At 41.7% G+C, this 16,110-nt stretch overlaps 1 protein-coding gene across 5 annotated transcripts in view; it reads right to left on the bottom strand.

Annotated features, from left to right (window-relative positions):
* The window catches only part of LOC142098011 (transient receptor potential cation channel subfamily M member 8-like), a 77,096-nt gene extending 61,967 nt beyond the window's left edge, over positions 1 to 15,129 (bottom strand). For all 5 annotated transcript variants that reach the window (XR_012678289.1, XR_012678290.1, XR_012678291.1 and 2 more), the window contains exons 1-7: positions 15,067 to 15,129; positions 8,310 to 8,426; positions 8,161 to 8,234; positions 6,872 to 7,028; positions 5,673 to 5,850; positions 4,207 to 4,379; positions 2,931 to 3,105 (exon numbers count right to left, since the gene is read on the bottom strand). Coding sequence is in view for 2 of the 5 variants with exons in the window: in XM_075180413.1 (XP_075036514.1) it covers positions 2,931 to 3,105; positions 4,207 to 4,379; positions 5,673 to 5,850; positions 6,872 to 7,028; positions 8,161 to 8,234; positions 8,310 to 8,399 (847 nt within the window). In the remaining 3 variants the exon portion in view is untranslated. The remainder of the gene's footprint in view (positions 1 to 2,930; positions 3,106 to 4,206; positions 4,380 to 5,672; positions 5,851 to 6,871; positions 7,029 to 8,160; positions 8,235 to 8,309; positions 8,427 to 15,066) is intronic.
* Positions 15,130 to 16,110: the final 981 nt, after the last annotated feature.

Below are 16,110 nucleotides of genomic sequence, written 5' to 3'. Positions count from 1 at the left end.
GTCAGTGAGAGAGGAAGAAGATGTTACAGAAACCTTCCTTTGATATAGGCACAAAGTTGTCACTGTTACACGAACATCTTAAGACATTTTATTCACCTGTTCCTTTTTCCACAAAGTTATCCACACACTGTAGAGGGAACCCCTTTCAGAGTTGATGCTGACCAAATGATTCTCCCATGCTTCAGCTTTGAAGAGAAGGGGATTCTTTTAAAATGGGAACATGCATTTTAAAAATTAAATAAGCTGAGGGTCCGAGTAAGCACAGGATGGTGGCACATAACAGTGGAGGTAACTCTTTGGAGTAAAGCACCATATTTTTAAATGATACACAGAGAAACCTTGATTAATTTTACACTACTAAAAAGAAGTCAGTGCATGCAGAAAAATCTTCCTTCTTCAAGAAGAGAGAGAAACTGGGCCAGGGTGCCCACTCTGTATGTACATCTCCAGCTCCAGTCTGAGACAGAAGAATCAACCAACATTGAAATCAGTTGGTCAGCACCAGAATTTATGAATTTGATTCAAACCACAATACAAGCTGAAATGCATACAATCACTAATGAGTTCAAGACAGAACTTGCAGCCCTAGTGGTGCACACAAATTCACTGTAACAGGAGGTTCATGACGTCTTTATCTATCAAGAAATAGTCGAACAGGAGCTGACAGATAGTCTGGTATCAGCACTGTCTCATGCCCTGGGCCAGTGATCTAATCTTATACTGCTTTGTTATGTTGCTCTGCTGTCTAAATACCCTGCATGTACCCCTGGCATACCATGAAGTTCATCATAGAATGGAGGCCTCTTGACAAGTTCCTCCTCTGGACCTCTTCCCTTCCCCCATACTAACAAATTCCCTCCCACCTGTTCCATTCTCAAATCCTACTCACTGGAGACAGAAGCATTTGAATTACAGATTCGAAGCAGACTATTTCACCCCAAATACCCCCATGAACCTTAGAATATTGTCCTGAAATGTAAATGGGCTCAACCACCCACAGAAGTGTCCCATGCAAGAAAATTACTGCCCTGCAGTGCTTCAATCATCATAGGATCATCATCAGCAGCTATTTATATAGCGCCACTAATTCCGCAGCGCTGTGCAGAGAACTCACTCACATCAGTCCCTGCCCCATCGGAGCTTACAGTCTATATTCCTTAACATACACACACACTGAGAGAGACTAAGGTCAATTTAATAGCAGTCAATTAACCCAACAGTATGTCTTTGGTGTGTGGGAGGAAACCAGAGCACACGAAGGAAACCCACACAAACACGGGGAGACCATACAAACTCCACACAGATAAGACCATGATCGGGAATCAAACTGGTGACCCCAGCGCTGTGCTAACCACTAAGCCACCCTGCTGCCCCAAAGCACATTATACTTCTTGAAGAGAGACACTATACTCACTGACACCCAGAAGTAACAAGCAGAGCCTTCCCTCGCCCCTATTAGTCAGAATTAGACTGCAAATATAACGGCACAGCTAATCTACTGCACAACACAAATCCCATTACCATAGACTACTCAATCTCAAATAGAGTTTCTCAATTTATAGCAGCCATAACTTCCCTAACTACAAAGCATACACAATCCTAGACCAAAAGCTTAAATCCAAGAAACAAGTAACAAAATCATGTTAGCAAAAGATGCTTCTGACCCATTATGACCACACACAGATGATGAACAACTTCTAAGAATATTACTCTAAATTATGTGATCTTCAGTTTGGGTTTCCTCCATTGGACCGAGTGATTACATTAAAGTCTTCTTACTGACGCACAAGCAGCTTCACTCAATAATTTGATTACCATGGACAGTTAAGTTGCTCAGAAATGCTGCTGCACCAGACCCAGACCCAGATGGCTTTCAGCCTTTTTTTTTTTTACAAAATATTTGCACTTCAACACTCTTTCCTGCTCTTAGATTTATTTAACACTATTCGTGGAGGCAAAAAATTATAGAGGGCCACTACTAGGGCAGACATAGTGATTCCAAAAGAAGGTTGTGACCCCAAAACATACTCCAGATGGGGCAAAAGCAATGGAAGGAATAGAGGGGGAGAAGCAGGAAAGGGAGAAACAGGAGGGGTGGAGCATAGAGGAAGGTGAGTAGCAGAGGTGAAGTAGTAGAGGGAAAGGTGAGGGATAAGCAGAGGGAAGAGATGGGTAGTAGAAGAGAGGAAGAGGAGGAGCCTAAGGGGAAGTCAAGTAGTAGAGGGAAAGGTGAGGGATAAGCAGAGGGAAGAGATGGGTAGTAGAAGAGAGGAAGAGGAGGAGCCTAAGGGGAAGTCAAGTAGTAGAGGAAAAGGAGAGAGATAAGCAGAGGGAAGAGATGGGAGGTAGAAGAGAGGAAGAGGAGGAGCATAAGGGAAAGCTAGCCAGATCTTTAGGAAGGAGAATCAGACCAGCCCCCTGCCCTGACAGGCTGTGCATCTAGTCTAACAGACAGAGAACTGAACCAGTCAGGACAGAGGTCTGACCTCTGCTATAAACACCAGGACAGTTAATAGGATTGTTGGCCCCTGGGGAGGGGCCAGCAACCAGGAAGAACCCAAATGCCAAGGCCAGTCCCTTAGAGTACAACTGTGGGTGCAGGTTGGGCCCTTATGTAATTGGGCCAGTGAGGGGACCCCCATGACCCTTAAGTCAAGGCACTATGGTGGATATGTTACTGTTCTGAGAGGCCCACTCACACTTAGAGCTGCAGCAACCTCATGCCCACACTGCATCAGCTGATCACGTTTCCTTCACAGACTGACCCCCCCCCCCCCCCCCCTTAAGCAGCGACACATACTATTATGTGAGCCTATCAGTTATTTCCCCTATGGGTGCCCTATAAGCCCCAGTCCGATACTACAGGGTTAAGATACATGAAAGGCTCATTAGTGGGTCTTAAAAATCACTGTGTAAGACAAGTCCTGTACCGGGTACATGAAGTTCAGAGATGTATTTCTCCAACGAAGCACGGAGTTCAGTCTCAATAGTTGGATGTCCATTAGATCCATTATCCACCAGAATAGTGTGTGTGTGGTTGTTGTCTAGGCAGTAGAGAGGATCTTGCTTCCGTTCATCCATGAGGTACTGGGCCACATAATTTCCCTGTTGTGTAGAATAAAATGTTATCCAGAGTACTGCTGTGGGAGATCACCTTTATGATTTTTACTAGATACATTTATTTCTTAGTGCCCATCCACATGAGCTTATGTTTTCCATTTACTTTACATGCATCATTTTAAAGTCTATGTGGCTCATGTTTCCATTTTTGAATACACATGTGCTGGTAACAGATGTTTATGTGTATACATATCAAAATTTCCCCAGCTTGCAGCATTTAAGGTCAATATCTGCAGAGCATGTGAAATGCACTATTCAAAGGTAATGAAAAAAATCATGTCTGTATGAACCTTAGCATATATGTGTATTACTTGTGCCCTTTCGTAGCTAATTTCATTACTTTTTCAATCGCTCTACATATATTCTTGCTATAGAGAAATCTTCAAACTAAAACAGCGGCAATGAAACAAATAATTAACTATTGAAAATTAGCGCTTTATTATCACATGTTATTAGGTCAGGTATTGTGCCACTATAGATACACTAATCTTATTTAATTTAAACCTATTAGGTGATGTAGAGTTGGACGTAATGTACGGCAAAAGCGTAGGTGCAAATTCCGTCCATAAAAAAAAAATCTATTCTATCATATTTGCATTATGAACTACTGATTCCAGCATGCCCTGGCTGCCTTAAAGTGTATTGGTATGCTGGTGTTTGTAGTACAACAAGTGCCAGCATATCCATGGCTGCCAGGGCATTCTGGGACTTGTGGTGCATCTTGATTTTGTTTTTCGCCATGACCAGGATTGCCATCAGAAGATTCCACATGTGCCAGCCTTGATCCCTGTAAATAAACCTAGCTTGTTTTTTTTAAATGTATCAATTTATTTATCTATTATCTGGTGGAGCAATGTCTGTAGTGATGATCATCATTATCAGCATGCATGTTGCACCAGGGGTGAAGTAGGAGGCATGTCCGCGTCTGCTTCTACCTCTACATATATAATGTACGGTGTGCCCCTCCTTTCCCCTGTTCCGCCTCTCGAAGTGTACAGAGGCGCAATGGGCAGATATGTCTAAGTATAAATACATTTTTCTATAATAGTCTATATTATATTTAATAACAGATTTTAGTGTTCAGACCTCAGTGGTGGAAGTTCGGATCAGTGTCTCACGATTAGAGACCATTCCCCAAGCTGCAATACCAATGGCTATCACCTTCTCCTCTGAGCTCCTGCTAATGGAATTGTCTCTGACCACCTCACCAATGTACTTCATCAGGCCATAGTGCGTGCCCCCAGTGAAGATCCAGGACCCTGTATGGATGATGGGAAAATACATCATAACTTAAGCTGAATAGAAATAACCTCCACCAATGTACTGAACAAATATTTACTCAGAATTACACATACTTGACCTCCTTACATATGCTGTAAATAGTGAGTTTCAATTCCAACCAATATGTAATTTACAACGATTTTACTAACAAATGGAAAAAATAAGTTCTGATCAGCATGCTGATTCATGTTACTGTCGCCCACATCAGTGACGTAAATACCAAGTGTCATTGTTTCCTTCAATCTCAAAATATACCAGTTGTGTTCCGGACATGTCGGGGATCTACTGTGTCCTTTTTAAGTTAAGTCTGCTTTCCTTTTTATCGGGTTTATTACAATCGCCATTATTTTGTAGGAATTTAGTCTGTCAGTAATGTCAGCATCGGTTATATGTACCCAAACCGCTATAGGTAATATCTCCACTTTTTCAAACCCACAGTGTAGTAATTATACCCCCATGACTCTATAAACCCTATGGAGATCCTGATCGTGAGTACATACACACTGCAGGATGGGGAGGATGACGTCCCATAGCGGAACGAGATTTATAGTTCTGCTGAACAATCAAAACAAACGATGGGCTTTGGAATGACTATCGTTCATCTTCTAAGTGTACACACTAATGCAATATCTGGCTGAACAGTTGTCTATTGGGTGATTGGCCCGATAATTGGCTGAAAACACTGTAGTGTGTACCAAGCCTACAGATACTCTGAATTGTGACTAAAAGTAGGGAGTGATGTAATATAACAAGAAGTGGAAAAGCTGGGACAGAATTAATACTGTTTCAGGTCTTCAGACATCACACCCAACAAGTAGATTCCAATGCAGACACAAATTTTGCACTTCTGGTTCGAACAATGACCTCACACACATTGCAGTGGTGACCATAGGTTGGCCTTTTTTTGCAACACCTGATCTAATTCAATCTTGTTCCAATTAGATTTTGATCAAGTTTAATAGTTGGTCAATTTGGTCAGACTAACTAAATTGATCAAACTAAATATTGCTGTGTATGAGCAGCATTTGTCTGATTTTTATTGTTCTCCTTAGTTGGTCCATATTTGCTACCATCTATCAAATTAGATGGTTTGGTTTGACCATGGTTTTTTTTGCTAGCTTTAATCCACTTATCAAGGTATGACACAGAAGCCCCCTTGTGCTCATACTGACTTTTGATCAATATCGTTCCTAACCCATATCTCCCTCTGACTAATAACTACACAGACAGGATTCTTCACTTTCACACAACGTCAGACTCTCCCAAAGCACCTTTGGTCTGTGCAATGTAAATGAGACGGCTGAAGATCTTGCGCATTCGTGGCTTAAGAAAGAAGTTATTAGCTCCTCCAGTCACAGAGATAACGAGGTTTGGAGTTTTAAGCTGCCAGTGTTTTGTCATCAGCTCATACAATGTCTCTGGAGTTGTGTCCCGGGACAAACGAATGTACTAATGCAGTGGATACAGAGGTGTTAGTTTTATGACAATGAACAATCTACTCTCCAACAACATCTAATATATTAATATACTATCATATAAGTGCTGACATATTAAGAAACATAGTAGAACATGGGGACAAAGCAAAAATACAACGTCTTCTCTTTAATCAATGTTAAATAATGTTTCCTTTTCTCAATTAAAACTAGTTATTAAAGCTGGTCACACAAGTTCTTGCCATTAGCCTGATTTCCAATTGTCCTAACCTGTGTCAAATTTGGCCCAGGTCAATTCGGAGGGTATTCCAAGCAGTCAGATCTTATGAGGTCTTATTTAGCGCTTTTGGACACTGATCGCATGCACATAATGCGTGTTGTCACCATCCAATTGCATTTTGAGCCTGGAATAATTAAAATCTAGATGGATTTTAATCATTCTTGACCACTGCTGGTTGTCAGAGGGGGCACACAAATTAGGTGATTTCAAGTCCACTGGGCATACATTGGCCAATATGGCTTACAAAATTGGCTAGTGTGCAGTAATTTAAAAATGGCCCATACTACTTTTCTTCCTCTTTATAACCCATTTCACAATGTCCCCTTACTTAGTTCTTTGGGTGGTAGTCAGCATATCGATGCGACCCCGAACGGCTACTTCACAACCTGGCTCCAGGACGACTACTGTGACCGCCGACTGCCAAGGATCGCGACCATGAAGAATCCGGCCACTCTGCATGACGTCACTGCTGACCGCGACGCTCTTCTCCTTGCTGTTAAGGTGGAAATGTAAGCATGTGGCCATAGACAATGTACTTTGCTTAGCGTTGTCTATGGCGGTCACAGCAGTCGTCCTGGAGCCAAGTAGTGAAGTAGCCTTTCAGGGTCGCCGCGTCAGGGTAAGTATTGTCGAAATAATGGCAGCCATTATTCCGTACCCCACCCAGTTCTTCAACAACATAATTATCTTTCTGTTTATTGCTGTGCTCATTTAACTGTTGTCACAGTCAGACTTCTCCTGGACCAATAGGACCTACCTTCCCTCTTCTCTCAAATGCATCAAACTGAATATCTCCATATGCATCAGTGGGCAGTTCGTTAGTGTGCTTCTTGTAGTTCCACTTATCGCTCTGGTTGATCTGAGTTCCTTCAATATGCTGGCCCTTGGTGTTTCCACACTTGCATATATTATCCCTGCAATGAGGGGACACACATTTCTATCTTATATCTCAATAACTCAACAGCACCCATAAGTCTGTCATCCAGTTTCAAATGTTCATGTATGGCTGCCTCAGCATTCCATAGAAGAAAGCAATATGATATATTAAGATTGTCAATTCATAGGGCGGAAAAGTATCTCCAAGGCATTGGGGTGCCCATAGTCTCTCGTGACTTTCCAGATTTTTCTACAAATAGTGAGCTGAATCTATAGGCATGGGAATTTAGCTTGTCAGTTCAGCAGGAATCAATGACATCACTAAGCAGGCTCAGATTGGCCCACCATTGTACCTGTGGACACCCCCTTCATGCAGGCTACACTCTACACTGATAAGCAACACATGGCCTTTTGGAAGCAGGACAAATATAGGGAGATCTGGAATGTTACAGAAATATTAATATTCTCCTGCTATGTGTTTTCACCCTCCACAACCCAGTTAGATCCTGCCATTCGGAAAAGTTTAAATACATAACAGGGGTGGTCCTTAAGTCATACCTCATAGCATATCATCGGTAGTATAGGACAGGGGGCGAGGCCACATCACAATGGGGGCGTGGTCATGTCAAATGGGAGCATGGCCACACCTCCAGAGGGCTACCTAGCATATAAAACGCTAGGCTGCTTATTAGATATCTTCCTCCCCCCAATATTTCATTTGCAGGACAAACATGTCCCCGGTCAAAAGTAGGTGCATCTCTCTTTTGCGAGGCTGTTCCAAGAACCAGGTAGTAGATACACCTTGAAATGTGGAAAACTAGACACTTCTGTATAAGTTAACAAGCCATGCAGGCCTACATTTTTGGGGTTTGTAAATGACCCTATTTCACTTTTTATTATATTTTTTCAGTTTACTCTTTCCTACAAAATGTATGTTCACCCACTGTTTATTGATCTTGTTGAATAAGTGTAATAAAATCTTATAGATAAAAATTAAAAAAACTTGTGGTGTGTCGCAATTTGCAAAGAGTTGTGGTGTTATGGTTCTAGGGAGTTGAACTTAAACACATGGTGCTATAAAGTTAGTGCAGAATGTAACACATCAAGTGACAGTTCAGGGTGTTATCCTGTGTGTAGCAGTATCACTATATCCTGCAGTCTGATGCTTACTGTGATTTGGAATCTTTGGTGTATACCACACACTCTCTCTTCTTAAAATTCTCTTGAATGAATTTGAAATCACCCTACAAATGGAAAGAATATAATTTATTATCAAATAAAGGAAATATGTCCTGTACTGATTTGCAGGGAAAACTTACAAGCTCATCCAGAGATAACTCATTACTGTGAGGTATGCTGGAGTACAGTGCCCATGAGCTTTCTGGCACCCCAATTCTGCCACTTCCCATTTTGGCTCAGATTAATTTTTCAATGATCTAAGTGGAGGAGAAAGTTAAAAGGTTAGACTGAGTTATTTTGACATTCATTATCTGAGCAGTACATCCGATGTCTGGATAGAGATCCACAAAAGTGTTCAGAATATAACAAAATGAATCTGCTGTAATATGGGAATTATACACCCAAAAGTGCCAGTCATCACTGATATAGCTGTAAGATTCTCATGCTGTAGCAGGATTCCTCAGTATTGTTATCGTGTATATGTGATATGTGTTTTTTACACATTAGTTTTATTAACATTCTTAGGCCTGGTAGACACCAGCACCATTAAAACACCAATAGGACATCCATGGTGCGTCTCACTGAGGGTGCTTTTAATGCACTGCAAATACTCCAAAAAATGAGGGTTCATAGAACACTTTGACTAACGCTTATTCTGTAAGCAGGTCTCTTTAATACGGGGTGATTTTAGGGTGCAAGGCAACGCTACAGGCATTTTAAGCACCCTCAATGCCACCTAATAGGCTCTTTCATGTGTACAAGTATATACTTATATTATTATTATTTATTATTAATATCGTTTATTTGTAAGGCGCCGCAAGGTTTCCGCAGCGCCGTACATGGTACAAACAGTAGACTATACAGGGTAAGACAGTACAGAACAATAAACACAAAGTACCAGTACTTCAGAAACTCCAGGCAGGCAGATACAGTAGAGACGGAGTGGAAGAACAGGTATGGAGACAGGAGGGAAGATGGGCCCTGCTCATATGAGCTTACATCCTAAGGGAGGGTAAACAGAATCAGGTACATAAGGGAGCCAGTGAAGCAACGGGGAGAGAGAAAGGGGGCAGGGAAGAACCAGAAGAGGTGAGAGGTTAAGTGGATGGTTGGTAGGCCTTAAGGAACAGGTGAGTTTTAAGAGCCCGCTTGAAGGAGCACAGATTGGGTGAGAGACGAATGGAGCGAGGGAGGTCGTTCCAGTGAAGGGGGGCAGCACGGGAGAAGTCTTGGATTCTAGAGTGGGAAGAGGTGATCAGAGTGGAGGAGAGGCGGCGATCATTGGCTGAGCGCAGGGAGCGGGCGGGAGTGTGAATGGAGAGGAGGTTAGAGATGTAAGGGGCAGTAGACTGAGAGAGAGCCTTGTAAGTGGTGGTGAGGAGTTTGAAAAGGATTCTGTAGGGGAAGGGGAGCCAGTGTAAGGAAAGAGAGGGGAGGCAGAGGAGGAGCAGCGTGAGAGGAAGATGAGTCTCGCAGCCGCATTGAGTATAGAGCGGAGGGGGGCAAGGCGGGAGCAGGGGAGGCCAGTAAGGAGGAGAGCATGGATGATAGTTTTGGTGGCATCTTGAGAGAGGAAGGGACGGATGCGGGCAATGTTACGGAGTTGGAAGCGACAAGTTTGGGCAAGGGATTGAATGTGGGGGCAAAAGAGAGAGAGGAGTCGAGAGTGACACCTAGGCAGCGGAGTTGGGTGACAGAGGAGATAGTGGAGTTGTTAACAACGATAGAGAGGTCATGGTGGGAAGGGAGCCTGGGTGGGGGAAAGACAATGAGTTCGGTTTTGGAGATGTTAATTTTAAGAAAGTGAGAGGACATCCAGGATGAGATGGCTGAGAGGCAGTCAGTTACACGAGAGAGGAGGGAGGAGGAAAGATCAGGAGAAGAGATGTAGAGTTGAATATCATCAGCATATAGGTGATACTGAAGACCGAAAGAGGAGATGAGAGCCCCAAGGGAGGAAGTATAGAGCGAAAAGAGTAAAGGGCCAAGAACAGAGCCCTGAGGGACTCCAACAGGGAGAGGGGAGGGGGTGGAGGAAGAACCAGACGTGGATACGGAGAAGGAGCGATTAGCAAGGTATGAGGTGAACCAGGCATGGACAGAGCCAGAAAGGCCGAGTCACAGAGACAGGACAGAGACAGGATTATACAGTCATGGGCAAAAGTTTTGAGAAAGACACAAATATTATTTTTCACATAGTCTGCTGCCTCAGTTTTTATGATGGCAATTTGCATATACTCCAGAATGTCATGAAGAGTGACCAGATGAATTGCAATTCATTTCAAAGTCTCTCTTTGCCATGACAATGAACTTTATCCCAAAAACAACATTTCCCCTACATTTCAGCCCTGCCACAAAAGGACCAGCTGACATCAGGTCAGCGATTCTCTCGTTAACACAGGTGAGAGTTTTGGCGAGGACAAGGCTGGAGATCACTATGTCATGCTGATTGAGTTAGAATAACAGACTGGAAGCTTTAAAAGGAGGGTGGTGCTTGAAATCATTGTTCTTCCTCTGTTAATCATGATTACCTGCAAGGAAACACATGCAGTCATCATGGTTTTGCACAAAAAAGGTTTCACATGCAAAGATATTGCACCTAAATCAACCATTTATCGGATCATCAAGAAGTTCAAGGAGAGAGGTTTAATAGTTGTGAAGAAGGCTTCAGGGCGCCAAAGAACGTCCAGCAAGCGCCAGGACCATCTGCTAAAGTTGATTCAGCTGCGGGATCGGGGGCCCACCAGTGCAGAGCTTGCTCAGGAATGGCAGCAGGCAGGTGTGAGTGCATCTGCACGCACAATGAGCAAAGACTTTTGGAGGTTGGCCTGGTGTTAAGAAGGCCAGCAAAGATGCCACTTCTCTACACGAAAAACATCAGGGACAGACTGATATTCTGCAAAAGGTACAGGGATTGGACTGCCGAGGACTGTGGTAAAGTCATTTTCTGTGATAAATCACCTTTCAGATTGTTTGGGGCATCTGGAAAAACGCTTGTCCGGAGAACGAAAGTTGAGCACTACCATTAGTCCTGTGTCATGCCAACAGTAAAGCATCCTGAGACCATTCATGTGTGGGGTTGCTTCTCAGCCAAGGGAGTGGGCTCACTCACAATTTTGCCTAAGAACACATCCATGAATAAAGAATTGTACCAAAACATCCTCCAAGAGCAACTTCTCCCAACCATCTAAGAACAGCTTGGTGACGATGCCTTTTCCAGCATGATGGAGCACCTTGCCATAAGGCAAAAGTGATAACTGAGTGGCTTGGTGATCAAAACATCAACATTTTGGGTCCATAGCTAGGAAACTCCCCATACCTGAATCCCATTGAGAATTTGTGGTCAATCCTCAAGAGGCAGGTAAACAAACATAAACCCACAAATTCTGACAAACTGAAAGCATTGATTAGGCAAGAATGGGCGGCCATCAGTCAGTATGTGGCCCAGAAGTTGATTGACAGCATGTCAGGGTGAATTGCAGAGGTCTTCAAAAAGAAGGGTCAACGCTGCAAATTTTGATTCTTTACGTAAACTTAATGTTATTGTCAATAAAAATCTTTGACACTTATGAAATACTTGTAATTTTACTTCAGTATACCATAGCAACATCAGACAAAAAGGTCTAAAAACACTGAAGCAGCAAACTTTGTGAAAACCAATACTTATGTCATTCTCAAAACTTTTGGCCATGACTATAGTCGGAAATCTGTTATGCCTTTTAGCAGTCACAGAAATATCATCTCATCGCAACACAGCCATCTCACACTATTCTGCTATGGAAATTGCAGTATATCTTATTCGTGTTCCTGGTTTTAGTTTTGTGCCAGAGCAAGTAATTTAATACTACCTTACTAGAAACCTTACCAGGAGTAGTTACGGATATTTATGACAACAAGGATGTAGTCATTTGAATAAGGCAGACATAGTAGCAGTGAAATTGCTTTTTGAAAGGTGGTGACAAGGGAGAGTAACTAGGGATGTGCTATAATATAATAATACTGTCGTAACAACAAATCACAGTAAGGTTATATGAATGTTTTCTACGACCACATTATTCCTATGCATTTCTTTTTTTTATAAATTATTTTTATTATTTTTTAAATATTTATATATTTTACTTGTTTCTATAAGTAAAGTAAAAACATTAAAAGGAACAATAGTCAATTACAATTACCAATAAATGTCAATATAGCAGAAGAGTCATATTAAAAATAATATAAGGAAAAGAAAACATGAAGATAAAAACAGCAACATACATGTCAAGTACAACATTAGTAAGATTACCAGTGTACTGATTTTATAATGAATAATCTTCAATAACAACCATTAAGAACACAAATTTCTATTAATTTCCAAACCTTGGAGGATAGCATTGACACCGATTACTATATATCAATGTTTATTATGTCATACTTTAAGGCGTAGGTAGAACGACACCGAAAAAATCATAGGAGAATGAGTTTTTCTGTGTCTGAAAAATTAGTTTGCAAGCAATTTAGACAACTCTATGGGGTAAATTTAACAAGCTGCAGGTTTGAAAGAGTGGAGATGTTGCCCATAGCAACCACTCAGATTCTAATTATCATTTATTTAATATATTCTACAAAATGACAGCTAGAATCTGATTGGTTGCTATAGGCAACATCTTCACTTTTTTCAAACCTGCAGTTTTATAAGTTGAAATTTTAGGAATCTAGGAAAGGGATTAAAGTCTCTGAAAATAAATTAGTTGATAACGTGGAATTTTTACTTGCCTCATGAATACTGTCCAGCATTGGGTAATGCCTAATATGCTTCTTGTGTTTTTTTTAACAAAAAAATATTAATTTTATCATGTTTGTTGATATTTTTTTAATATATTTGTCCTCACTACATGGTTTGGGAAAATGTTTAATTGGGTTTTTTTTTGTCCTTGTGGGGGAAAGTGTGCCTCCTTTTTAAGGTTTCTTACATGATTCACTCAAACTCATGCATCTCTTCAGGATTATTCAGTAAAAGATGAAGGTGTACCAGAGCTACAAATGTGTAGGAGAAAATTTTCAAAATTGAAGTACAAAGAGAAATGGAGGAAAACATTCCAAAACCTGGGGGCAGAGGGGGAACCCACACACTTCTCTTGATTTCTGTGGATTGCATTTGTCAAGTGGTCAGTAAAATACATTAATTCTAATAAGACATCTTTTCAAATAATTAGCCGAGTACTTTTTTTTATTCTCTGTACTCTACTTTTGAAAGTGTCATTAATAGAATTAGTGCCCTAAATGAAAATATTACCTACACCCACCCCTTCCCCTGGGTCACAGGGAAATCACATTTATTGTTATGGGATGGGAGGGGGGGGGTGAGAACATTTACTGTGAGACAATTGGAGGGAGAGGGGAACATTTACTGTGATGGGATGGGGGGGATAGGAGAACATTTGCTGTGACATGATGGGGGGGGAGATGAGAACATTTGCTGTGACAGGATGGGGGGAGATGAGAACATTTGCTGTGATGGGATGGGGGAGGGGAGAATATTTACTGTTATGGGGGGACATTTACTGTGATGAGGGAGTGGGGGGAATGTACTGTGATGAGGGGCATGTAAGGGGAAATGGGAGGTATGTATGGGGAGGGGGGGGGAGGGGGGAGGGGGGGCCCTGTCAGATTAATACTGGGCCCCACAGTTTCTGATGGCAGCCCTGTTTACCTCCTTTGGAAGTTCTAGTATTATGTGGCAAGTTGCCCAGGACTGCTCATTCAGGCATAAATAGAAGATAATTTACCAATTCCGTTGTTACAAATATCCACACACATCCACACGAATCTAGAAACACCTTATATAATATATGTATCAATGCAACAAATCTGCTGAACTGTATTACATTTGGGACATGACAGATTTGCCCTTTGAAAAATGTTAAGAAACATTCCCACATAAGTGGCCACTGGAAGTAATTTTATAGACATATTCAAAGATTTAATTATTGTTTCCACTTTCAATTCAGGAAAGTGTTCTAGCTATTGAGTAAGACCATTTCCACTTGTAGTGTGGTCTAAAAGGTTTGTGAGAAAATTATAGTGTAAAGAAATTGCTTGTTCTTCAGGTGAGTTAGCTGTCATCAGAACATCCAAAGGATTATGCCAGTCCAGTCCAGAGAAAAAAACTGTTTTACTTTTAGCATGATATTGGGCCTGGAGAAAAGCAAGTCCACAAGGGCCTATTAATTGAAATTGTTCTCTCAACTGAGCATATATTAGAGGTTTCTTAGAAGATTTGTCCAATAGTTGCCACACCATCCGTAAGCGATTTGCTTCCCATGCAAAGGGCTTGAACCGCCATGCCATGTTAGAACTCTGGGTTTCCAACAAAGGGTAAATGTATAGATTTATACGGGTTTAATTTATAATTATGTCCTAAAAGATGCCAAGTTTTCCTAGCAGACATTAATAGAGGATCATCTAATATATGTGTTGGGAACTCTTTTTCATGTAAGGCTTAAATTCGTAATAAATGTTTTCCTCATACCAGGTTTGTATAGGTCCTTTGATTCTGTAGCCAGCCTTTCAAATATCTCAAGTGTGCCACAAGGCAATAGTGAGTTATATTTGGAAAGTTAATAACCCCAATAGTCTTGGGTTGTTGCAGTTTGGTAAAATTAATACAAAGGTGTTTTTTCAACCAGATAAATTCACGCAATCAATTGTTAATAGTTTGAACATCCTTATTAGACAATAAGCAATGTTTGTAATAGATAAAGTACAAATTCTGGAGTGTGCATAATGACCCATGGGCGGTGCAAGGTTTCTCGGCACCCTAGGCAAAGCTTCAGCCTACCGTCCCTACTCCCCCAATACTCACTTCCCAGCCGATTGCACATTTGACTTTTGTGAAATGAAAATAATAACTCTTACCTCCTCTTAGCTGGCTGGCAAGACTACGGTCCCGATATACTGATGTCCAGCTGTACTGATCTGTACAGGGGCAAACGCAGAAATTTTAGAAGGGGTTTCAAGTGTTAGATTTCAGAAAAAAGCAAAAAAAAAGCTTGTCACAACTGGTCAACACACAGGTCAACTTGATATTACATATCTGATACAAACTGATTACTATACACCAGTCTCACACATCAATATCACACACCTGGTACACACTGGCATGCTCCCCCGCCCACCAGATTTTTTCACACATGCCACTCTGCCTACAAGTTGTTCTCACACATACCACCCTGCTTACCAGCTTTTCTTACACATGCCATCCTGCCTACCAGCTTTTCATTCACAAACAACTCTATTTACTTACCAGGCACACTGATCACTATACACTATACACAGGTCACACACCAATATCACATATCATATCATGACATGACTCCCTGCCCACCAGCTTGTCCCTCACATTCCGACATGCCCACCAGCTTTGCTCACATGCCCGCTGACCACCAGCTTTTCTTACATGCCCACCAGTGTTTCTTACCCATGCTACACTCTGCTCACCAGCTTTTCTCATGCATACCACCGTGTCTACCAGATTTACTCATACATGTCACCCATCAGCCTGCCAGCATTCCTAACACATTCCCCCCATTGCCCACCAGCTTTGCCTATACATACCTCACATGCCCCTCTGTCCAACCGCTTTTATCTCACAAAACACCCTGCCCACTAGCTTTTCTCACACACGCCCCCCTGCCCACTAGCTTTTTTCACACATGCCCCACATTACCCTTTCTTTCCTGATTTTCCTCCACTGCTGTCAGCTACACAGGAACATTTCCATCAGCCCACCTCCACTGTGTAACATGTGAATGTAGCAGTGTTGCAGTCAGCGATGACTGCAACTTTATATCAGTGAGCCCACCTGGTGAAATTTGAGACACATAAAACACCAAACTTCAAAATACATGCAACACAATTAATTAATACATGTAATTATTACATTGCTTGCAGAAAGGGGGT

The sequence above is a fragment of the Mixophyes fleayi genome, chromosome 7 (genome assembly GCF_038048845.1).
Source record: "Mixophyes fleayi isolate aMixFle1 chromosome 7, aMixFle1.hap1, whole genome shotgun sequence".
Classification (NCBI taxonomy): domain Eukaryota; kingdom Metazoa; phylum Chordata; class Amphibia; order Anura; family Limnodynastidae; genus Mixophyes; species Mixophyes fleayi.
Note: the sequence above shows the minus strand (reverse complement) of the source record. Positions and strands in the feature narration are given on the sequence as shown.